The sequence below is a fragment of the Leuciscus leuciscus genome (genome assembly GCF_965113295.1).
Source record: "Leuciscus leuciscus genome assembly, contig: HAP1_SCAFFOLD_256, whole genome shotgun sequence".
Taxonomy (NCBI): Eukaryota; Metazoa; Chordata; class Actinopteri; order Cypriniformes; family Leuciscidae; genus Leuciscus; species Leuciscus leuciscus.
The window spans coordinates 34,228-59,000 of record NW_028118463.1 but is presented as its reverse complement, the minus strand read 5'-3'; the positions used below and the strand labels follow the sequence as shown (position 1 = coordinate 59,000).

The 24,773-nt window shown below is 38.5% G+C and overlaps 1 protein-coding gene, 1 long non-coding RNA gene and 1 pseudogene across 3 annotated transcripts in view; 1 reads left to right on the top strand and 2 right to left on the bottom strand.

Annotated features, from left to right (window-relative positions):
- Nucleotides 1-13,066, bottom strand: part of LOC309491443 (serine hydroxymethyltransferase, mitochondrial-like) — a 33,835-nt pseudogene extending 20,769 nt beyond the window's left edge. Inside the window, exon 1 of the transcript XR_014211657.1 lies at nucleotides 12,934-13,066. The product of XR_014211657.1 is annotated as a serine hydroxymethyltransferase, mitochondrial-like (transcript). The remainder of the gene's footprint in view (nucleotides 1-12,933) is intronic.
- Nucleotides 13,067-17,256: 4,190 nt separating this feature from the next.
- Nucleotides 17,257-22,898, bottom strand: LOC309491442 (neurexophilin-2-like; the record flags this gene model as incomplete). Its single annotated transcript, XM_082190502.1, has 2 exons — nucleotides 17,257-18,827; nucleotides 22,860-22,898. The coding sequence occupies 2 exons, from the start codon at nucleotides 22,896-22,898 to the stop codon at nucleotides 18,036-18,038; spliced, it is 831 nt and encodes a 276-aa protein (XP_082046628.1). The 3' UTR covers nucleotides 17,257-18,035.
- A 583-nt stretch (nucleotides 22,899-23,481) lies between these two features.
- Nucleotides 23,482-24,352, top strand: LOC309491444. Its single transcript, XR_014203125.1, has 2 exons — nucleotides 23,482-23,845; nucleotides 24,156-24,352. It is a non-coding gene; the product is annotated as an uncharacterized lncRNA (long non-coding RNA).
- Nucleotides 24,353-24,773: the final 421 nt, after the last annotated feature.

Below are 24,773 nucleotides of genomic sequence, written 5' to 3'. Positions count from 1 at the left end.
CAGAACGGATGCCTGAAAGCATGTAAATATAATCTTGATTATGAACTTGAGTTTTCTTAAGGTGAAAAAAAATCACGACTGACAAAAACACAAAATATGAAGAGCTGGAATATCCACTAAATGATGGGAAACTGGGATACAGGCGGAATCAGAGCTGAATTAAATGAATTTTACAGTTCTAGTATGTGTGTGTGTGTGTGTGTGTGTGTGTGCGTAGCCGTTAGTGAGATACAATAATCAGCATGACGCTTTAATTCTGCTCCAATCAGCAACTCTCAACAGAAACTTTACAGCCAAGTGAAAATTCAGCATAACTGCTTATCTAATCATTCACAAGCACACTCACACACACACACACACACACACACACACGCTTCTCAGCAGATTAAGAGTTTCTGGGTGTCGTTTGACTCGTTTCTTGATAAATGTCAACTGTTCTTACTTTCTGAACTCACGGATCCTCCGTCTCTGCATTCAAGAACAACCAAAAAAGCACCAAAGTACCGTGTTTTTGTAAATACACCATGCTAGTACCATAGTATTTTTTGAAGTACATGGGAATACCATGTAAATCTGGAAGTGGAATGACGTGCCGTCAAAAGCTGGAAAAACGATTATTTTCATGCTTCATTCTGAGCCTCTGTCTGAAACGATACGTTTTTAAGGCGTGGCTCCTTTAAGGCTGGTCAGTGAACGCCCACTGTTATGATTGGCTAACGTCACAGGAAACAGTATCAACAGTAGGGCTGCAGCTATCGATTATTTTAGAAATCGAGTATTCTACCGATTATTCCATCGATTAATTGGATAAAAAATGGTGGTAATAAAAATATATCCAAGTGATCAACAGCTTTTAAAATGACATAAAATACAAATATATAATGAGCAATAATAATTGGTTCAAATAAAGTATCAAAGTAAGTAGTCACATGGGTTTTATTGAACAACACTGTTAAAATACTCTATGTAAAAATAAATTATATAAACATAACTTATGTACATTACGTATTACGAGGTACTTTTAACATGTAATTTGCACACATGTAAATGATTAAATACTGTATCAGTGTATCAGCATCAGTCATTACACTGGTCACTGTCTCAAAGAGCATGCACCGAGTCCAAATTAAAACAATTCACCATCGTAAGTACACATTGATGGCCTAAGACACGAAACGAGCGGTTTGTGTGAGAAAACGAACAGTATTTATATCGTTTTTACCTCTTGAACACAGCCAGGGCCAAGTGATCTGAGAGCGCGGGCGGGTATAGATATATACACACTAGATGTCGCATTGGCTACGGTTTCGTTCCAATGAACTGCAGTAGCCAAGGCGACATCTATTGTATATATCTATACCCGCCCGCGCTCTCAGATCACTTGGACATGGCTGTGTTCAAGAGGTAAAAACGATATAAATACTGTTCGTTTTCTCACACAAACCGCTCGTTTCGTGTCTTAGGCCATCAATGTGTACTTACGATGGGGAATTGTTTAATTTGGACGACGGGGAATTGTTTTAATTTGGAATCTGTGCTTGTGTTTTGAGACAGTGACCATAGACCTGCATTATATGACTGACAGACAAGAACGGTTTGACCTAAAAATATCAAAATTGAAACTACTGCGGAAAAAAAGACACCTACATCTTGGATGCCCTTGAGGTAAGCTAAAACATACCAACATTTTATTTCAAATTTAACTATCCCTTTAAGAGACTGAACGTCAGTGGGAGGAGCCTATGGTGTTATGATGTATAACTATTGGTCAATGTCTTGCTCTGGAGGCGGGCATATGCAAATGTATTGGCCCATGTGACGTCACAGGTACCGCAATATCAAAACAAGATTAAATAAATGCTTAGTTGTATTACATTACAATACTGGACTTTCTTTCCACAAACGAACGCTATTGACACGTCTAGGGGTGCAGGATATATCAGCCACCATATCGGTATCGGACGATAAATGTTCATTTTTAAAGTTATTGTTATCAGCCTGATAAGGAAATTTGGCCGATATATTAAAGGTATAGCGGAGGATCTTTCCAAATTTTAGATAAGACCCGCCCTCTCCACTTTTTGAAAAGTTTGATTGATTCACCAGAATGATTGACAATTAGGAGGACCAGTAGTATAGGTTACCCACCAGGAAGTAAAACATCCTCCGCTATACCTTTAAAGCTGAAAAATAATGGATTATTTCCTTCAGCTGAGACACTTCAGATGCGCACGGTTCAACATGATGGTTTTAATTGCTTGAAATATGATTAGAATGGGACATGGATTTTAATGGTGAGACTTTTGATTTTTTTAATCAGGCTCTATAAAAAAATTATATAAAAATGTAAGATTTAGATTTATCAGCCGATATATCGGTTATCGTTTTTTTCAAATATAAAGAATTATCGGTTATCGTTATCGGCCAAAATGTTAATATCGGTGGATCTCTAGACACGTCCAATCTATCCTCTTCATAGCTCCTCCCACACTCTGAATCATCTGAACTTTATTTATTATGTAAGGATCATTATCATTATTTAAGGATCATTATTGCTGACGCTGGAGTAGCACTGATGAACCAAAAGCTTCATAATTAACACTAATAAAGCAAATAAAGGCCGTCGCCTCGTCACAGCAGGATCTGATGAATCGCTGCACTTTAAACCGGTTATTAAAAAACTATTATCTCAGTGACGGCAGAGATCGGTTTAAGAGACGGACTGGAGCATTACAGCGGGTCGAACACTCTTCATCATCATCATCATCACACATCTCTACTGAAGATAAAGTTCAAACTTCTGCTGCTTTTAATGTTTGTGTTTCCCATCAGCCGTTCTGACTCAACATACAGATTTTAATTGAAATATGTCTAGTTATTGCAAACATGCAGAACTACATGCAGTTGTATTTTTAGACTCAATTTCCTCTGAACACACACACACACACACACACACACACACACACACACACACACACCCCGTTCCTTCTGAGCGACACAAGGCTTCAATTCATTCACTTAATTCTTTTCCTGTTTTTATATTTACTAACTTACATGATTAAATGAATAATTAGTTGATAGTGATTGTTTCTCCTGTCGTTCAAGTTTCAGAGAATATTTTTTTTTTATTAACTACGTTTTTTTGCTCATTTATTTATTCACTTCTTTAAATATTTATTTACTTGTTTAATTACTTATTTAACTATTCGTTTATTTATTCACTTATTTAATATAGCTTATAATCATGAATGCACGTGGATTGTTCTAAGTGTTAATATAAGTAAATCATTAATAAGTAAATAAATAAGTTCATAATTTAAAACAATGAATTAAATAAATGAGTAATTAATCAATACGTAAATAATTATTAAGTGCAAAATTAAATAATTTAGTAGGTAAATAAAGAAATACCTAAATATTAAGCAATTAATTTAATAAATTAATAAATAAGCACATAATTAAATAAACAAATAAGAACCTATATAAATAACTAAATGAGAAAATGCGTAAATTATTAAGTAAATAACTAATAAATAAGCATATAATTAAACAAATAAATAAATATAAAAATAACTAATTAAGTAAATAAATAAGTTAATAATTAATTAAATCCGTAAACAAATAAGATCATTAACAGTTAAATAAGTTAAGATCAATCTTTTGTTGGTTTTGAGGTGGTTTATTTGTTCCCATCAGCCCTTCTGATTGAACATGCATATTTAAATATGTAGTGAATGTGTTATTGCAGATATGCAGAAGTAGATGCAGTTGTGTGTCAGACTCAGTTTCCTCTGAACACACACACACTCAGAGTCTGAAACTCCCAGTGAACGCATGAACTGATCACGGTCAACTTCAACGTCATTTTTAATAAAAGCATCTGCCAAATGCATAAATGTAAATGTTTAAATGTAACGGACAGAAGCGGCATGACTTCTGTCAGCGCGAGCACCTCGAGGTCGTCTCTGGACACACACACACGGGTCACTACACACTGATGGGCTGCGTCCTTCGCTGTCGCCGCTGCAGGGACACAGAGACGTGTGTGTGTGTGTGAGAGAGAGAGCGAGAGAGAGAGAGAGAGAGAGAGAGCGAGAGAGAGAGAGAGAGAGAGAGAGCGCGAGAGAGAGAGAGAGAGAGAGAGAGAGTGTGGGTGGGTGTGTGTAAGAGAGAGTGTGCGTATGTGAGTATGTATATGCGAGAGTGTGCGTGTATGTGAGTGTGAGTGTGTGAGAAAGTGTGTGTGTGTGTGTGTGTGTGTGTGTGAGAGAGTGTATGAGTATGCAAGAGTGTGAGTGTGTGTGTGTGAGAGAGTGTACGTGTGTGAGTATGTGTATGCGAGAGTGTGCGTGTATGTGTTTGCGAGAGTGTGCGTGTGTGAGAGTGTGTGTGAGAGTGCGTGAGTATGTGTTTGCGAGAGTGTGCGTGAGTGTGTTTGCGAGAGTGTGCGTGTGTGAGAGAGTGTGTGAGAGTGCGTGAGTATGTGTATGCGAGAGTGTGCGTGTATGTGAGTGTGAGTGTGTGAGAAAGTGTGTGTGTGTGTGTGTGTGTGTGTGTGTGTGAGAGAGAGAGTGTATGAGTATGCAAGAGTGTGTGTGTGTGTGTGTGAGAGAGTGTACGTGTGTGAGTATGTGTATGCGAGAGTGTGCGTGTATGTGTTTGCGAGAGTGTGCGTGTGTGAGAGTGTGTGTGAGAGTGCGTGAGTGTGTTTGCGAGAGTGTGCGTGTGTGAGAGAGTGTGTGAGAGTGCGTGAGTATGTGTATGCGAGAGTGTGCGTAGGGGTGTGCGATATGACGATTTTTGATCGTGGACGATTAAAATGTCTCCACGATCTGCTTTTGAAGAAATATCGTAGAATCGTGCATTATATCTGTTCTGGCGCCTCTGTCCCAACATACTGAACAACGCGACGTATATTCAGATCAAATGTTAACGCAGCGGAACGGGACACTGCAGTTCACAAAAGTTCACAATTTGCATGTGCTTTAATGCCTTGTCGGTTAAACGTTGAATTCGCGTGCTGATGCGCTGTTCTAACGTGTGCGTTTCTCAGCGAGTACATGCGAAGCTCACATGCACTAAAAGCCAGTCTACCAGTGCCTTGATACTGGACTAAGTTATCTTTCGAGTCTTATTGTGCTTATACTGTTAAATACACACAAGGTTTACATAAACAAAGTCGGTTATGTCTAAAGTGAAAGCAAACTTGATAAAATTGAGAGAAAATCTGCTTGTCAAATGCGTGTATATTAGACGCGTCGCGTGCAGCTCTTAAAGAGACAGTAGCAATGGTAAACACGCTGCCGCTTGTCCTTAAAGGGATAGTTCACCCAAAAATAAAAAATTCTCTCATCATTTACACACTCTAATGTTGTTCCAAACCTGTTTTAATTTCCTTCTAATAGTTTCTAATATTTTTCTAATATTAATATTTTGAAAAAACAGTATAGCTGGTCCCCATTGACTTCCATAGGAGAAAAATATACTATGGTAGTCACTGGGGTATATCAACTGTTTGGTTACCCACATTCTTCCAAATAACTTTTATTTTCAACAGAAGAAAGAAACTTATTCGAGTTTAAAACAACTTGAGAGAGTAAATTATGATAATTTGAATTTATGATAATTTGAATAAAACAACAAAATGCAAAGAGAAAATCACTCACTGCTCTTGACTGATAACTTTAATAGTAGCTTTAATAAGTATCAATGTATAATTTATACAGTGAAGTCTGTTTTGTTTTATTTTCATATTTGTTACTTTCTTCAATGCTACTGTTAAATACACCTATGTAGCTGAAAACGTAAAGCACTGTTTAGCCTATTTAATTTGTATATTAAGTTGTGTATGTGTAATGTGTATCTTTGATCTTAATATTTAATAACAAAGAAAATAATGACAAATTTATCTTCGCCGCTGTCTGCCATTTTTTTATTTTTTTTATTTTGTTACCTAAGGCTTTGTTTTTAAAATATGGACATTAGATTGGCTGTAATGCTAAGTCACAAAATAGTAACATAAACCAACATAAAAAGAATCGTGATAAAATCGTTAATTGTGATTTTCCTGAAAAAAATCATGATATGATATTTTTGCCATATCGCCCACCCCTAAGTGTGCGTGTGTGTATGTGTGTGTGTGTGTGTGTGTGTGAGAGAGTGTGCATGTGAGAGAGTGTGTGTGTGTGTGTGTATGCATGTGTGTGAGTGTGTGAGAGAGAGTGTGCGTGCGTGAGTGCGTGTGTGAGAGAGAGTGTGCGTGTGTGAGTATGTGTATGCGAGAGTGTGCGTGTGTGTGTATGTGTGAGAGTGTGTGTGAGTGAGAGTGTGTGTGAGTGAGAGTGCGTGTGTGTGGTTATGCATGTGTGTGTGTGTGTGTGTGTAACAGGGGTGGTGTGGCGCAATGGATAAGACACATGCCTTTGGTGTGAGAGACCCGGGTTCGAATCCACTGTGAGACACCAATGTGTCCCTGAGCAAGACACTTAACCCCTAGTTGCTCCAGAGGCGTGCGACCTCTGACATATATATAGCAATTGTAAGTCGCTTTGTATAAAAGCGTCAGCTAAATGAATAAATGTAAATGTAAATGTAAATGTGTGAGAGAGAGTGTGTGTGAGAGAGAGTGTGCGTGTGTGAGTGTGCGAGAGTGTGCGTGTGTGTGAGTGTGTGTGTGCGCGTGTGCGAGAGTGTGCGTGTGCGAGAGTGTGCGTGTGCGAGAGTGTGCGTGCGCGAGAGTGTGCGTGTGCGAGAGTGTGCGTGTGCGAGAGTGTGCGTGTGCGAGAGTGTGCGTGTGCGAGAGTGTGCGTGTGCGAGAGTGTGCGAGAGTGTGCGTGTGCGAGAGTGTGCGCGTGCGAGAGTGTGCGCGTGCGAGAGTGTGCGCGTGCGAGAGTGTGCGCGTGCGAGAGTGTGCGTGCGAGAGAGTGCGCGTGCGAGAGTGTGCGCGTGCGAGAGAGTGCGCGTGCGAGAGAGTGCGCGTGCGAGAGAGTGCGCGTGCGAGTATGCATGTGTGTGTGAGTGTGAGAGTGTGCGTGTGTGAGAGTGTGCGCGTGTGTGAGTGTGCGTGTCGTGTGTGAGAGAGTGTGCGTGTCGTGTGTGAGAGAGTGTGTGTTTGAGTTTGCGAGAGTGTGAGAGTGCTTGTGTGTGTGTGTGCAAGTGCGCGTGTATGTGAGTGTGTGTGTGTGTGAGAGAGTGTGCAAGTATGTGAGTGTGTGTGAGAGAGTGTGTGTTTGAGTTTGCGAGAGTGTGAGAGTGCTTGTGTGTGTGAGTGCAAGTGCACGTGTATGTGAGTGTGTGTGTGTGTGTGAGAGAGTGTGCAAGTATGTGAGTGTGTGTGTGTGACTTGACTTCACCAAGAACCACCACTTAGACAGGAAGAGCATGTGACATGACGAAACTCTGATCATCATCATCATCATCATCATCATCATCATCATCATCATCATCATCATCATCAACTTCATCATCATCAACTTCATCATCATCATCACACAAGACACAGAAGCGGTGGAGAGTCTGGACACTTCATTCATGACAGACAATAATAATAAAAGTGAAACAAACTGAAAATTCCGCTTCGATCACAGGAATAAATTAAATCACATAGAAAACAGCAGTTTTGCATTCCTAAAATATTTCAAAATTTTTACTGTATTTTTGATCAAATAAACACAGCCTTGGTGAGCAGAAGAGACTCTTTCAGAAACATTACAACATCTCACTGACCCCAGAATGTAGTATTTGTATTAAAGCAGAATCCTTCATGTTTTTAAGATCATGAGAAACACAAGTTCAGTCCACAGGCTAGAGTTAGACCCGGCATCTACAACGGTTTAACCAACATGTTCTGTAATAACTGTACAATCATTATACAGTTTTTCATGAGGGTTTTATATCAAACTGAGAGAGAAAGAAATAAAAATAATAAAATAAAGTATTCAGCATTTTATCAACCATGAAGACTGATTATTATAACAAACTGAGATAGAAAAAGGATGAAACGAGAGATAAAAGAAACAAGGGACAGATCTCAACTATTTCGGGAGCCACTGAAAAAAATACAGATCAAACACACACACACACACACACACACACACACACACACACACACACACACACACACACACACACACACACACACACACACACACACACACACACACACACACACACACACACACACACACACACACACACACACACACAATCTCTCTCTCACACTCACATACACACTCTCACTCACTCTCTCTCTCTCTCTCTCTCTCTCTCTCACACACACACACACCTGAACTAACATTGATGGATGTAGTGTGTTGTCATTTTTCTTGCAGTTCAGGGGAAAAAAAGACAGAAAACATTTCATTTTGCTTATTATTTTTGCTATTTCCTTTCTCTTCTGAGCAAAGAGTCAATTTTACAGATGAGTGCTGTCCATCATGCGGCGCCAGAACACAATCAGTGCGAGACGTGTGTGTGTGTGTGTGTGTGTGACGGAGACTCGAGTTCGGCGTGTCAGGAGAAGATCGCTCAGGATGACACCCGCTGCCAGCGACTAATGGCCGAGCGCCGCGACAAATTGGTGAGGAGAATGACACGGCCGTGGAGAGAGAGAGAGAGAGAGAGAGAGAGAGAGATAGAGTGTGTGTGTGTGTGTGTGTGTGTGTGCGTGTGAGTGAGTGTGTGTGAGCGAGAGCCAGGCCAAAGGGACTGACACCGAACAATCAGGAGTGTGGAAAGACAATTTCCCGGAGAGGCCTGCGACATTAGCGCGCTAATCCAGGGAGATGGAGTCGGCGGCGGGAACACGAGAGTTCAGTGGTGCATGATGGGACACATCTGAGGTGAAAGAGCGGGAAACCTCCTGATCCAGCGGGAAGCTTTCACATCGCACGTCAAAAGATTGGAATAATTTACACTTTTAAAATGTTTCTGAAAGAGTCTCTTCTGCTCACCAAGGCTGTGTTTATATGAAAACAGTTGTACATTACCATTCAAATAGTTTTAATAGGCCTACTGTTTAATAATTGAGGACGCATTAAATTGATCAAAAGTGGCAGTAAAGAAGGATCATGTGACACTGAAGACTGGAGTAATGATGCTGAAAATTCAGCTTTGATCACAGGAATTAATTACACTTTACTATATATTCACATAGAAAACAGATGATTTACATTAGAATAATATTTCACAATTTTTACTGTATTTTTGATCGAATAAATGCATTATTGCACACTTTAGACAGCCAGAGTGTGAGAAAGCAAATTAATATGTATCTAGATTAGCGAATCACTGGGCTTGCCAGTAAACCCCTAAAAAAGTAAAAACCAGGACTTTAGTGGCTAAAAATAGGGATGAAACCATTAAAAATATATACTAATAAATTATTAAACATGCCTGAATATAGGCGACAATCTGAATATGTAAATGAGCTTTCATTGATTCAGACACTATACTGATCACTCAAATCATCTCTTTCATAACGTAACGACAGACTGGGAATCAAGAAGTGGTTTGTTGAAACATACTGGAACAGAATGATTCTCACGGCTTCTGAAATATGATATCATAAAGTGAAATTAAAGACTGGACACAAAACACGCAACACCAGCGCAGTGCGATTCACAAACCAACGACTCAGTGAATCGTTTAGAGCGGTTCTTGACTCACTCACTGAATCGAATCACTGTTCACGTCCATCTCCAAATTAGGGTCAGTGTTGGGGTAATCATTGTTAACTAGAACTAAAACCATAAATAACATTTCGAAGAATAAAATAAATGTTAACTGAACTAAAATAAATTTTTAAAACCAATCTTTAAAAAAGGCAACATTTCTCATTTTAATTTAATGTTTTGTACTAAATGACAAAAACTAAAGCTGAAATATTTTTTTTTTTAATAAAAGCTATACTAAACCTACTACTAATGACAAAAACACAAAGAACGCAAGAAAAATATAAAATAAAAACTAATTCAAAATATTAATATAAACTATATAGTATCTCAGTGACACTAAAATAAGTCACATTTTGTTGTAATAAATGTAAAAATAAATTGTTTTTAAATTTTTATATTTATGCATTTAGCAGATGTATGTTATGCTGGACCAAACCAGCAGAAATAATAAAAAAAAAAAAAGAGTAAAATAAATGTATTAATAGGAAAATAAATAAATAAATAAATAAATAAGAGTAAAATATGTGGGATTAAATTTATAATAAAGTAAATATATGTGGGGAAAAAATATACTAAAATAAAAAAATTTAATTCATTAAATAAATGCAAAAAGAAAAATGAAAGAAAAAATAATTCAAATGAATACAAAATGCATTTCAAAATAAATACAGAAAATAAAAGAAAAATCATCAAAATTTTTATGAATTTCTTTACATTTATTTCTGCAGGTTTGGTTCTCCATAGGCTTTTATCCAAAGCAACTTAAATTCCAGTCAAGACACATTTTTATCACTGCATGCATTCACTGGGAGTGAAGTGAACATCAGTGGAATCTGAAGCTCAAGAGTTAAACGAGTGACTCTAACGAAATAATGCTTTTTGCTTCGCTAGTATTTGAACATGACAATCAATCATTCCCACATCAGTATGATCACACACACACATCTGACACAGAAGTCACAGGTGACGCTGAACGAGTGTAACATCACGTTTACACCGTCTGACAGATGTTTGAATGAGGGTCTGAGGTCTGTTACCACGGTAACTCAGAAACGCATGTAAAGCATGTACAGTAAAACCGCACAACGAGTTCTTTCAGTTTATGATATGATATATGAACTAGTCACGCTGGTATTACTAAATAACTATCTAGATGAAACCGCAAGAATTACTTAATGAGAGGTGTGGACGCAATGCTCTCGTTTGATTGGCTGATCAGAACATGAGCTTTGGCATTTAATGCAAAACAAGGACTGGTTAATTATTGAGTCCGGGTTAAAGCTGCTTATGCAAGATGACTGATAAGATGACGGCTGGATACAGCACAACCCGTCCAATGAAAGCTCACACTAACAGACAGTTTTCACACATTAATCACTATTTTATTGCCAATGTGTGAACAGCTCATAACCAGACTTACAAAATGAGACACACACTCCAGCTCAAACGCTGGAAATGTTCAGATATGGGTGCAGTTTTTATCACTCGCTTTTGTGTTTATATTTAGAATATAAAAAAGTATCATTCTATTGGTGTTTTTTTTTTAACTAAGTTTTTTAAGCATAAACCTCAAGACTTTCTTTTAGAAACAACAAGATTACAAAAATGATTTCTGCAGTGCAACATGCTTGAACAATCAATATAACACTTCAGATTTCAATGGAACAAACATGGGGAAGGCTTGAGAAAGAGTTTCTGAAGAAACTAACGAACTAACTAAAGCCCTCATGCTTCTGCTTAATGAAGTTAGTTTGATCAGATCACTGACAAACACACACACACACACACACACACACACACACACACACACACACACACACACACACCTGTGTTCATATTCAGAAGCCCATAACAAGAGGAGCATGAACGCACGTGAACGACTGACAGTCTGAGAGACACGAGACTGACGGACTCAGACACACACACACACACACACACACACACACACACACACACACACACCCATAACAAGAGGAGCATGAACGCACGTGAACGCCTGACAGTCTGAGAGACACGTGACTGACGGACTGACTCACATCAACAGATAATCTAACGTTCAGTCTAATAAAACATGCATCAACTCTGAGGTGAACGTGAGGCTCTCATTAATAACTGGAAAAAGTCATTTCACTGATTAAAATATGAAGAATAAAAAGAGCTGGTTTCATCTTTCCATCAGCTGACTCAGATCAGGTTTGATCACTGTTGGGTCACATTAGAAGCACATGGAGGCCTATTTGTGCTTTTGCAAATAATTATCATATACTAACACATCATTATTAGATGAAAAGTCGAAATTATGACATACTAATCTGAAATTATGACAAGTCAATTATGACATTAAAAGTCAAAATTATCACATATGAAGTAAATTATAAAATTAAGTCTCGAAATTATAACGAAAAAAGTCTAAATTGTGAAAAAAGTCTAAATTAAGACAGTCATTTATATTATTTATGAGATGAAGTCATAATTATGGCATTTTTATTTGAAATTTACATCAATTATGACAAAAAGTACATACACATTATGATATAGAAAGTCATAATTTCGACATATCTCTTATAATTTCATCTGTTTGTCTCATAATTATGACATGTAATAGCTTTGCCTTTTTATCTTAACGACTTAATGTCATAAATCATTTTCCAAAGTATGATTTTCTTAAGTTCTTAAACGGGCTTCCACACATGACACCAGTTCAGATCTGATCTCTTGCACTTTAACAAACTTCACAGATTAGAAGCAGAAGACTAAAGCATGAAAGTGCATGTGCATTCCTTCATCTGCATGTGAAAGAGTGAAATAGTGAAAGTGAAAGAGTTAAATACGCTTCATGCTGACACACATGTGTGGTTGCATCATCTAACTAGTGTGAGAGGACTCCATCCTGTATAATCATCTCTCTAACTCACTAACTCGATGTCTATGTGTAAGTCTACTGAACTTAGAGACGATTCACAAATGCAGTTGTTTAAAATGATGTCAAACATCACATCATCATCATCATCATCATCATCATGCCACGTCTAGACCCGCACGTGCTCGAGCGCTTCAATAACACACTGTTTTAAAGAGATACATGTACAAATCTGTAACGTCTCTAATGCATGTTCGCTTATGCATGTATACTGATTAATATCATCTGCTATATTGAAGAGAACAGGAGCGATCATAACGCCTGTTTAACATCAGCAGCTGACCAGCAGCTCCTCGCGTTATAGCGCGCTATAATGCGCGTGTGTATGTTTAAACTCACCTTGATTAGTCGTCTTAAAGTCAGTGTTAACATGGTAAAGCGACTCAACTTCTCCGGTTCCAGCAGGTTTTTGCGTTCGCACGCTTTTCGTCCGTCGCCTAAATGACAGCAGCTTATTGACGATCCGCGCGAGTGTTCATGGGAAATGTAGTCCTGACTTGCGCAGTGGGGAGTTTTGCTACGGTGGACTACAAGTTGACGTCATGACTAAGAGAACTTCAGAAAAACTCCAGCTAACTGTATGTCAGCACAGGTCTAACACTAACACGCTTGTATGTTATATGACTTACAGCTGAAATACAACATTTTCATGAACTGTTATTTATTTTACTTCACCAAGCCGAGAGTTTTCCATGTAGTCTCTCAATTAATGTGGCTTCATAAAAGCTGCATATATATAGTGTAATTATACAATATTTGCCGCTGAAACTGACTGAAATTGTAATGCAATGTATAATGCATATACATAATATAATTTTATGCTGTCAAATTGCGATTATCGCATCTAACAAAAGTTTTTGTTGATATGTGTATATTATATCAACAAAAACTTTTATGTTAGATGCGATTAATGGATTTGACAGCATTAAATATTATATTATATACTTACCGTCTCCCAAATAATTAACAGTCAGCAATAATAGAGCCCTTTTTATTATTCCTGCTTTTGCGATGTACGTGATGTTCAAGTGTCCCACGATGACCCTAAGAAAACAAACTGATCATGTAAAGAAATTGCACTTGTTACACTAAACTTCACCGTAGTAAAATGACCTTACAAACTAACTATCATAACACAGAGCATGAGGTTCTCCTTGGTCTTTGTCTGTCTTGAATCTCTTCTTAAGCAGCATAATGGATAATTTCATGCAGTGTTTGTGAATAACGGCAGGTCAGGCGGATTGGATTTCATTATTTATTTGTGATACATTATTTACACACATGTATACTATACACATGATCAAGCAATACTTTATTCACAGAACTGCAGGAGCTCGAGTTCCTCTTCAGCTTCTCGTTCACAGATGAATCGGTTGTCCAAAAATAAAGAGCTACGGCTCTGCTTTTGGTGCTTTACTTCAAAAACAAGACGGGGAAAGTAAAGGATAATCAAATGGGATAAAAAACGATATCATTCTATCTGTGTCAGCATCTTGCATTTTGTCTTTGCGTCTCTTCAAGCTTTATTCAGAGTAAATAGATATGCTACGTCTTTAATTTCATAATACATAAAGGTAATTCATATTGGGGTTAATAACATTCTGTTAAATACATTCATTTGGATTTATTTATCATCTTCTTACACATGTTTTTGTGTTTTTGTGTTTTTGCTCAATGTTTTGAACATTAAACCTGGTTTTGCACTGATAACACATAAACTCTTCGTCTGGTTAACCCAGAAGCTTTGGAGCTTCTGTTGATGATCTGATCATCTAAAACTTCATCTTAAAGGTTTTGCTACTGTCATTTAACATCGAAATGTTGTAATTTATACCTCAAATTCATTCCGGACAACATCAGGACGGCCTCTTGAAGTCAACATGAAATTCATGTTCCTGTGAACGATTCATCATTCTAAAGAAAATAAAAGTTTGTCTTCATGATCTTTCATCACCGTCCATCTTCTTGACTGACATCAGGAATCAATATTTCTCAAGACCCTATATTTTCATCATCATCCAATCAGTTCTTCAGTTGCATTTGTAAAACCCTGATCGAACTGCAGATCGCAACATGCTTGTCATTTGAAACCAATGAAAAGTAGCTGGTTTTTGACTTCTTCACTGCAAAAAATGATGTTGTTCCTCAGTACTTTTGTCTTGTTTTCCAGTACAAATATTTAAACAAGGAAAAAAATTGCTTGCAAGCAGCCATTAAGGGGCCAAGCACAAAAAAGGCAGGATAAGCCATTAGTAAAAATATGATTTAATGGTTTATCTCTTTTGACCAATAGGTGGCGCTGTGACCAAATTGATGTGTTGTGGTCAGAGTGAGGTGACAATGACACATGCAAAGTTTGGTGTCAATATGCAAAAGCATTGCAGAGATACAGCATCAGAGTCATTCTGGCATCATTCCATCACATTTGTTGATGCGGTGTACGAAAACGGTTTCGTTGATCGACACGAAATCTGTAACTTTTTGCCAGCATGGTCTGAAGATGATGCGATTTAATTTTGGTGAAAATCGGACAAGTGATCAGTTCGAAAAAGTATAGGATTTTAAAGACCAGATTCACTGCAATTGGCCAAAGGATGAGAGCCATTTTTCCATTTTCTCCTGACCACTAGGTGGCACTGCACCAAAACCTTGCAGGTATCCTAAGGTCATGGTTGTCATAACACACACCAAGTTTAGTCAGAATGGGCTTAAGTATTGCGGAGATATAGCCTCACGTTCATTTTGGCGTGCTCTTCGTCAAATTTGTTTGCGCGTTGTTCGAGAACGGTTTGGAGGCCTAGGAGGAGTTCGACAAAGGGTAAGGGTTTTTTAGGGTTCGTAAAAAAACCTACGGGTTAAATGGTTAAAATGCCGTCATAGGATGCAATTTAATTATCTTGAGCTAAAATATCAGAGGAACATTTTGTTTTGTTTCTAGCCCTTAAGGTTCAACAGTTATTAGCATGAACATAAGTGAAATATTGGACAGTTGGTGGCGCTAGAGGGACTGAGTTATAGATTCCAAAATTGCTGTGGTTCATATTCAGACTGTTTTTTATCTATGTGCCAAATTTCATAACTTTCCCGAAAGCGGTTCTATGGGCTGCCATAGACTTCCAGAGCGGAAGAAGAATGATAATAATAGGAACGCAAACGGATCCAAACCTTCAATGCTTGACCCGTAAATATCCAAATATCAGCCAATAAGAACAAATATCTGTCAGTGGGGGTCATAAAAATAAACTTATTCAACTTAATTTTCTGACCCCATTGATAGATATTTGTTCTTGTTTTAAGCACAAACTTTGTTCAATATCAAAATCATTTTGCTTCTCGAGTATTTAAAGTCCCCCTGTAGTCAATAATTTGATCCCTTAAACTCGTCTTTGATAAACAAAATTACATATTTAAACGTTTTTTCCTTCACATAAACAACATTAATAGTTTGATCTTCAACCACAGGGGGACTTTAAGAATCTTTAGATATTTGTGCTGAAAAAGAAGACAAAAGTACTGAGGAAGAACTCCTTCTGACATACATAAGCAGGATCGGCAGTAAAACACTGTTCCCTGTTCGTCTAACAGTCGACCGACAAAAACGTACGAAAGCAATAAATCAGTATTAAGAGCTGAACGGATTAGGGTTGTTCTTTCTATATACAAAGAAAACTTAGATAGAAAAAATCTACGGAAAACACGTCCGCTTCATCCGAGATACGGATGTTCGCTCTGAAAGTTGTAGTCCGGACAGACAGGATAACAAACAGGCACGATTTTAAAACAGTTTAATCTGAAATCAATATCTCTGATCTCCATAATTATTAATGTGGTGAAATGCTGTGTAATAAGTGTTATGACTGTAAACCGTATCTCTCAAATGTCTGTCTAGTTTGATCTCGCCGCTGAAACTGCTCTCTCCACGGAAGCTTTACGTTTAAAGAGCGAATAAAATATTCAAACTCAGATCAATATTTCGTGTCTAATTATTTACTGATGTGGCAAATAGGCGTGTAATAAGCATGATAATGTACATCCAGCCGGTTGTTATCTCAGAATAAACCCCTTCAGGTGTGTGTGTGTGTGTGTTATCTCAGAATAAACCCCTTCAGGTGTGTGTGTGTGTGTGTGTGTTATCTCAGAATAAACCCCTTCAGGTGTGTGTGTGTGTGTGTGTTATCTCAGAATAAACCCCTTCAGGTGTGTGTGTGTGTGTGTGTGTGTGTGTGTTATCTCAGAATAAACCCCCTTCAGGTGTGTGTGTGTGTGTGTGTTATCTCAGAATAAACCCCTTCAGGTGTGTGTGTGTGTGTATTATCTCAGAATAAACCCCTTCAGGTGTGTGTGTGTGTGTGTGTGTGTGTGTGTTATCTCAGAATAAACCCCCTTCAGGTGTGTGTGTGTGTGTGTGTGTTATCTCAGAATAAACCCCTTCAGGTGTGTGTGTGTGTGTATTATCTCAGAATAAACCCCCTTCAGGTGTGTGTGTGTGTGTGTGTGTGTGTGTGTGTGTGTATTATCTCAGAATAAACCCTCTTCAGGTGCATGTGTGTGTGTGTGTGATCTCAGAATAAACCCCTTCAGGTGCATGTGTGTGTGTGTGTGTGTGTGTGTGTGTGTGTGATCTCAGAATAAACCCCTTGAGGCTGATGAAGACCTGATCCTGATCACCCTGTCGGGTTTATTCTGAGATAACAGCAGGCTGGATGTACATTATCACTTACTTAAACACTGGATTTTCCACCACAGGGGGACTTTAAGAATCTTTAGATATTTGTGCTGAAAAACAAGACAAAAGTACTGAGGAAGAACTCCTTCTGACATACATAAGCAGGATCGGTAGAAAAACACCACGTTCCCTGTTCGTCTAACAGTCGACCGACAAAAACGTACGAAAGCAAAAAATCAGTATTAAAGGGATTGTTCACCCAAAAATTTAAATTACCCCATTATTGACCCACCTTCAAGTCATCCTATGATGGATAGATTCACTTTTATGATGGATAGATTCACTTTTATGATGGATAGATGCACTTTTATGATGGATAGATGCACTTTTATGATGGACAGATGCACTTTTATGATGAATAGATGCACATTTATGATGGAAAGATGCACATTTATGATGGATAGATGCACATTTATGATGGATAGATGCACTTTTATGATGATAGATGAACTTTTATGGACTTCAAAACAGAAACGGCCATTCACTGCCATTATAAAGCTCGGAAGAGCCAGGCCATTTTTTAATATAACTCTGATTGTGTTCGTCTGAAAGAAGAATGTCATATACACCTAGGATGACTTGAGGGTGAGTAAGTCATGGGCTAATTTTCCTTTTTTGGGTGAACTCTCCCTTTAAGAGCTGAACGGATTAGGGTGTTTCTTTCTATATACAAAGAAAACTTAGATCGAAAAAATCAACGGAAAACACGTCCGCTTCATCCGAGATACGGATGTTCGCTCTGAAAGTTGTAGTCCGGACAGACCTTCTGCACCAGCTTGTAATCGATGCTGAAGAAGGAGATGAAGATGCAGATGACTTTGAAGGGTTTTGCGCAGAGCCAGGACGACTGCGATTGCGTGTTCTCGGTGAAGCAGGTTTGCGACGGGTCGTACAGGCAGGGCTTCGGCTTCTTGGAGCGATCCGTTTTTTCGTACTCGACTCGGCAATTGAAGGTTTTGATGTCTTTGGGGTCGATCGTGGATTGTTGAGGCGGGTGGAACTGGATCTCAGGATGAATCGGGCTTTGCTGTTGGAGAACCTCGAACTCGACCACTTTAGATGGTGGGACGATGCTGACCGACACGTTCCCGAGGCTCGAGGAGTTGTGGCGAAAGTAGACGGTGAACGTCCCGTTGACGTGATCCACGATTTTCCCGGTCACCAGAAGGCTGAACTTGAGCGTCTTGACGTTGAAGTAGAAGTCGCCCCAGCCGAAGATCTTTTTAGTTTTCATTGAGGTTTTGAGGGAAGGTTTGCGTTTGGGTCGGTAGCCTGTTTGCTCCAGGAGTTGAGACTGGTTGCGGGCCCATTCGTACGGGTTCTGGAAGCTGAAAGTGGGCGGTTTGGGTTTGACGGGCGCGTGGTCCATCGTGGAGAATATCCTGGAGGTTTGGTACGGGGGTTTGACGACTCCTGATCCGTGCGGGAGGCTCTTGAAGACTGTGCCGGACGGGCCCTGCTCCAGGTAATCCAGAGATTTGCCCACCTGTTTCTCCAAGCCGTGCGCCTGAGGACACACACACACACACACACACACGTTTACTTAGCTATCTAGATGGGTCATTCCATAGATGTAATGGTTTTTACACTGTACAAACTGTATATCCTTTTACACTAACCCTACCCCTAAGCCTACCCATCACACACACACACACACACACACACACACACACACACACACACACACACACACACACACACACACACACACACACACACACACACACACACACACACACACACACACACACTTACCTGACCCCTAAACCTACCCATAACACACACACACACACACACACACACACACACACACACACACACACACACACACACACACACACACACACACACACACACACACACACACACACACACACACACACACACACACACACACACTTACCTGACCCCTAAACCTACCCATAACACACACACACACACACACACACACACACACACACACACACACACACACACACACACACACACACACACACACACACACACACACACACACACACACACTTACCTGACCCCTAAACCTACCCATAACACACACACACAAACACACATACACACACACACACACACACTTACCTGACCCCTAAACCTACCCATAACACACACACACAAACACACATACACACACACACACACACACACACATCCCCCATGATGATTGTAATGAATTAAATATTAGCGCTTACAGACACTGTGCAGTACACACTATATTCTGCAGGAAACTTTAAATAATTCCTGAAACATTATCAATGACTCAATAAAACCACATTTCAGTTCAAGAACAGGATCAACGGCACGAGATCTGTGACACGAGGGTCTAGAACCCAGAACGTTCTAGAGCGTCTGAGTTTGATGATGTATCTTCTGTCTCGCTGCATGCGCTCGCCGTTCTCCGGGACATTTCTATTTTTACAGTTCCTTTAATGATAATGTCACTGCTCTATTTACACAGTAAAGCGAGCGTCTCGCGTCGAGAGATGAAGATGTGTGTGTTCTGGTGTCACTTCTGTTCAGTTCCTGCTCTTTAATCCAGCGAGTGTGTGAGTATTAATAAAGACAGACTGACAGGAACTGAAGACGCTTCTCATTCTTAAAGTATCTGATGTTATTCTGTTCTCATTTATCCACTCGGAGTCACCAGACACACACACACACACACACACACACACACACACACACACACACACACACACACACACACACACACAAACGCGCGCGCACACACACACACACACACACACACACACACACACACACACACACACATTAACCTGACTCCTAAACCTACCCATCACACACACACACACACACACACACACACACACACACACACACACACACACACACACACACACACACACACACACACACACACACACACACACACACACACACACACACACACACACACACACACACACACACATTAACCTGACTCCTAAACCTACCCATCACACACACACACACACACACACACACACACACACACACACACACACACACACACACACACACACACACACACACACCCACATTCTGTCTGATATAGAATCTGATATTATTTTAATCTTTAAATCTATTATTTAACTGTTGATAATCTGACAGCCGAAGACACTCGCTGGGTTCAAACCCCAGTTGTGCAGACGGGGCATGTTGTCACATCCATGGGCATGAGCTCTGACCACACACACACACACACACACACACTCCTGTCTTCATTACAGTCACAGGCTTCATCTTATTCCCACCCAGATGAACTCTGGACACACACACACACACACACACTCATCAATCTCTCAGCTGAACACACACTCATGTACAGCACTCATCAGTGCGCCTGCTAATGTATTCAATCAGTAAATTAATTTAGCTGCGCGTGTTTATGTGATCGAAGTGATTGATGGAAGCGGAATAAGTGAGGGAATATTGATCCCTGCCAGCACAGATTAAACCTGAGCTGATGACGGGAGCGTATCGAGCGGATCATGACTGGAAGTGCGTTTGAACAGTCGTTTCTCACTCGGATGCAGGAACTGCAACTCTCATCGCAGGAATGCAGATCATTGAGTGTGGATGAACACGGGAGAACAGGACAATCACCGCGGTTTAATGAGAGGACTTCAGCTAACTAATGGAAATGGTATTTTACTGTAAAATGGAAAAACTAGCGGTTCATAATTTAGAGGTGGGGAAAAGTTTATTAGGCTATAGATACATTTTTTATTCATCTTTAATCTTATTTCACAGTAACAGAATATTTCACAATACTAAGTATTTTTACCATGAACTGAACGCAAAAATGTTCTATATTTTAGTAATTGTATTTTGTTTTGGCTAATCAAGTTAATTAAACACATAAACAAATAAAAGTTTCTTGATTTAATGTGATATTTATGAAAATGAATGACAAATCAAAACAGAATTACATTATAAATAAATGCAAACCACGAATTAAACTACCGTTCAACAGTTTGAGGTTTTTTATTCATCAAGGACGCATTCAATTGATTAAAAGTGAAAGTATAGACATTTATAATGTTGCAAAAGATTCTGTTTCAAATAAACTTTCTATTCATCAAAGAATCCTGAAAAATAAAATGTTTCACAGTTTCCACAAAAATATGAAACTGTTTTCAACACTGATAATAATCATAAATGTTTCTTGATCATCAAATCATCATATTAGAGTGATTTCTGAAGGATCATGTGACACTGAAGACTGGAGTAATGATGCTGAAAATTCAGCTTTGATCACAGGAATAAATTACACTTTACTATATATTCACATAGAAAACATGATTTACATTGGAATAATATTTCAAAATTTTTACCGTATTTTTGATCAAATAAACAGCAAAAATATTTCAAAATTTTTACCGTATTTTTGATCAAATAAACAAAGCAAAAATATTTCACAATTTTTACCGTATTTTTGAGCAAATAAACAAAGCAAAAATATTTCACAATTTTTACCGTATTTTTGAGCAAATAAACAAAGCAAAAATATTTCACAATTTTTACCGTATTTTTTATCAAATAAACAAAGCAAAAATATTTCACAATTTTTACCGTATTTTTGATCAAATAAACACAGCAAAAATATTTCACAATTTTTACCGTATTTTTGATCAAATAAACAAAGCAAAAATATTTCACAATTTTTACCGTATTTTTGATCAAATAAACAAAGCAAAAATATTTCACAATTTTTACCGTATTTTTGATCAAATAAACACAGCAAAAATATTTCACAATTTTTACCGTATTTTTGATCAAATAAACACAGCAAAAATATTTCACAATTTTTACCGTATTTTTTATCAAATAAACACAGCAAAAATATTTCACAATTTTTACCGTATTTTTGATCAAATAAACACAGCAAAAATATTTCACAATTTTTACCGTATTTTTTATCAAATAAACAAAGCAAAAATATTTCACAATTTTTACCGTATTTTTGATCAAATAAACACAGCAAAAATATTTCACAATTTTTACCGTATTTTTGATCAAATAAACAAAGCAAAAATATTTCACAATTTTTACCGTATTTTTGATCAAATAAACAAAGCAAAAATATTTCACAATTTTTACCGTATTTTTGATCAAATAAACACAGCAAAAAATATTTCAAAATTTTTTCCGTATTTTTGATCAAATAAACAAAGCAAAAATATTTCACAATTTTTACCGTATTTTTGATCAAATAAACAGAGCAAAAATATTTCACAATTTTTACCGTATTTTTGATCAAATAAACACAGCAAAAATATTTCACAATTTTTACCGTATTTTTGATCACATAAACACAGCAAAAATATTTCACAATATTTACTGTATTTTTGATCAGATAAACACAGCCTTGATGAGCAGAAGAGACTCCTTCAAAAATCTTACCGACCCCGGACTTCTGAATGCTAGTGTGAATCGCTCATTACAAATCAATGACAGTTTATGAGAATCTCTACTGTCCGACACATTTGTGCATTCACACTGTACATATATACCCCCTCACCCTCTCTGACCCTTGACCCCTGCTCACCGTCACCCTCATGTATCAGGAGCATCGACCGACACAAACGCTGGATCAATAATGATTTCACAACACGGATCATTGATTTCACTGCCGTCACAGAAAAGGCCAGATTAAACATGGGCTTTTAAACACGACGAGTGACTGATGTGAGGAGACTTCAGCTCACATCTGGGTCTTAAAGGGACAGTGTATCAGTTCACAACTCTGCTTTAAACTCACCATGAAATCAAAGTTGACAGTTCTTATTTTTTAATGGAATATTGCAGTGTTTATTCTAAATGATTTATCGGTGCACATCATCATTATAGTGTTAATAATGTTGAATCAGAATAAGTTCCTCTTGCAGCATCTCTTCTCTTCTCTGATGATGTGGGCGGGGACACCTGTCACTCACATGAGATCAGCCAATAGCAAACCACAATCATCCAATCAATTCCTCACAGACACAATCACAATCTGGCGGAGCTAGGGGGTGGCCAGGGGTGGCCGTGGTCACCCTTGGTCTAAGCTTGGCCACCCCTTTGGCCACCCTTCTCACAACTGCTGTTTCTGTCTCTTTTTTTTATTGACAAAAATGGCGATTTTTAAAACGCTGAACCGTCTCTTTAAGACTACAAAAAACGTGAGACTTTTCAGACGCACACTTCAACTTCATGTGCAATGTGCAAGTGCCGAATGAGCTTCAGCAGAACATCAGACAGTGATATGCACATAGTAAATATAGAGTCAATCTTTCTCAACTGGTGGGTTGCAAGACCGTTTTGAGTAAGTCGAATAGTGTGCAGTCAACAACTAACGTAATTCTCTTTTTTTCTGATGCTACTTTTATTTTAGAAGATGTGTGTGAAAGCTTGTGACACTTCTGTCAGATGCTGAGAAAAGGGCGTTGTCCTTATTCAGTTGGCTATCTTCGGTAAGATGAGATGTTGTCAGGCCAAATGTCAGTAAAACTAACTAACTTTCCTGTCATACGGCTGACAGCCGCTGTACTGTGCTAGCGGTACGCACATCACGCACATCACGCACATCACACACATCACGCACATCACGCACATCACGCACATCACGCACATCACGCACATCACGCACATCACGCACATCACGCACATCACGCACATCACGCACATCACGCACATCACGAACATCACGCACATCACGCACATCACGCACATCACGCACATCACGCACATCACGCACATCACGCACATCACGCACATCACGCACATCACGCACATCACGCACATCACGCACAAATGCGGCGCGCTATAGCCGTAGTTCTGTCGTCAATTAACTCATGTAAGAATCAAAAAGGCGATTAAAGCTGTCAAAACTGCATGCATGTATTTGTTATATATGCGCCACATGTGTCTGGATTAAAATATTCTGCTATGTGAGATCACAATATAAGGCACAAACTGATATGTAATGTTTTAATGTCCAAATAAATGTGAGCACTGTGCATTTGTACTAGACGATAGGCATTCATTTTGCGTTAATTTGTAAAGGACAAACAAAAATGGATAATTTAAATCCATAAAATAACTAATTTTACATTCTGGCAACATTACATTATGAAAAACATAACATTTTACATTATGTGCTGTTGACTTCCGCCTTGTTCATATTCTTGCACATGGGGATTCAAAAGAGAACTTTTGTTTTCCTTTTTAATTTATGTATGATAGAACTGTTGCAATTATTTATTTTGACAACTAATATAGAAAGTTAAACTTTTTTTTGACAAACTCAGAATTGGTTGAAGAGTTCATTGATTATATAAAACACATTGAAGGTTGAATAATCTTTGGACTACAGTAGTTATCTGCATGTTATCTCATCCATGAAGATGCAACACTGTAGAACAAGCTATTGGAGATTTAGAGAACCAGAACC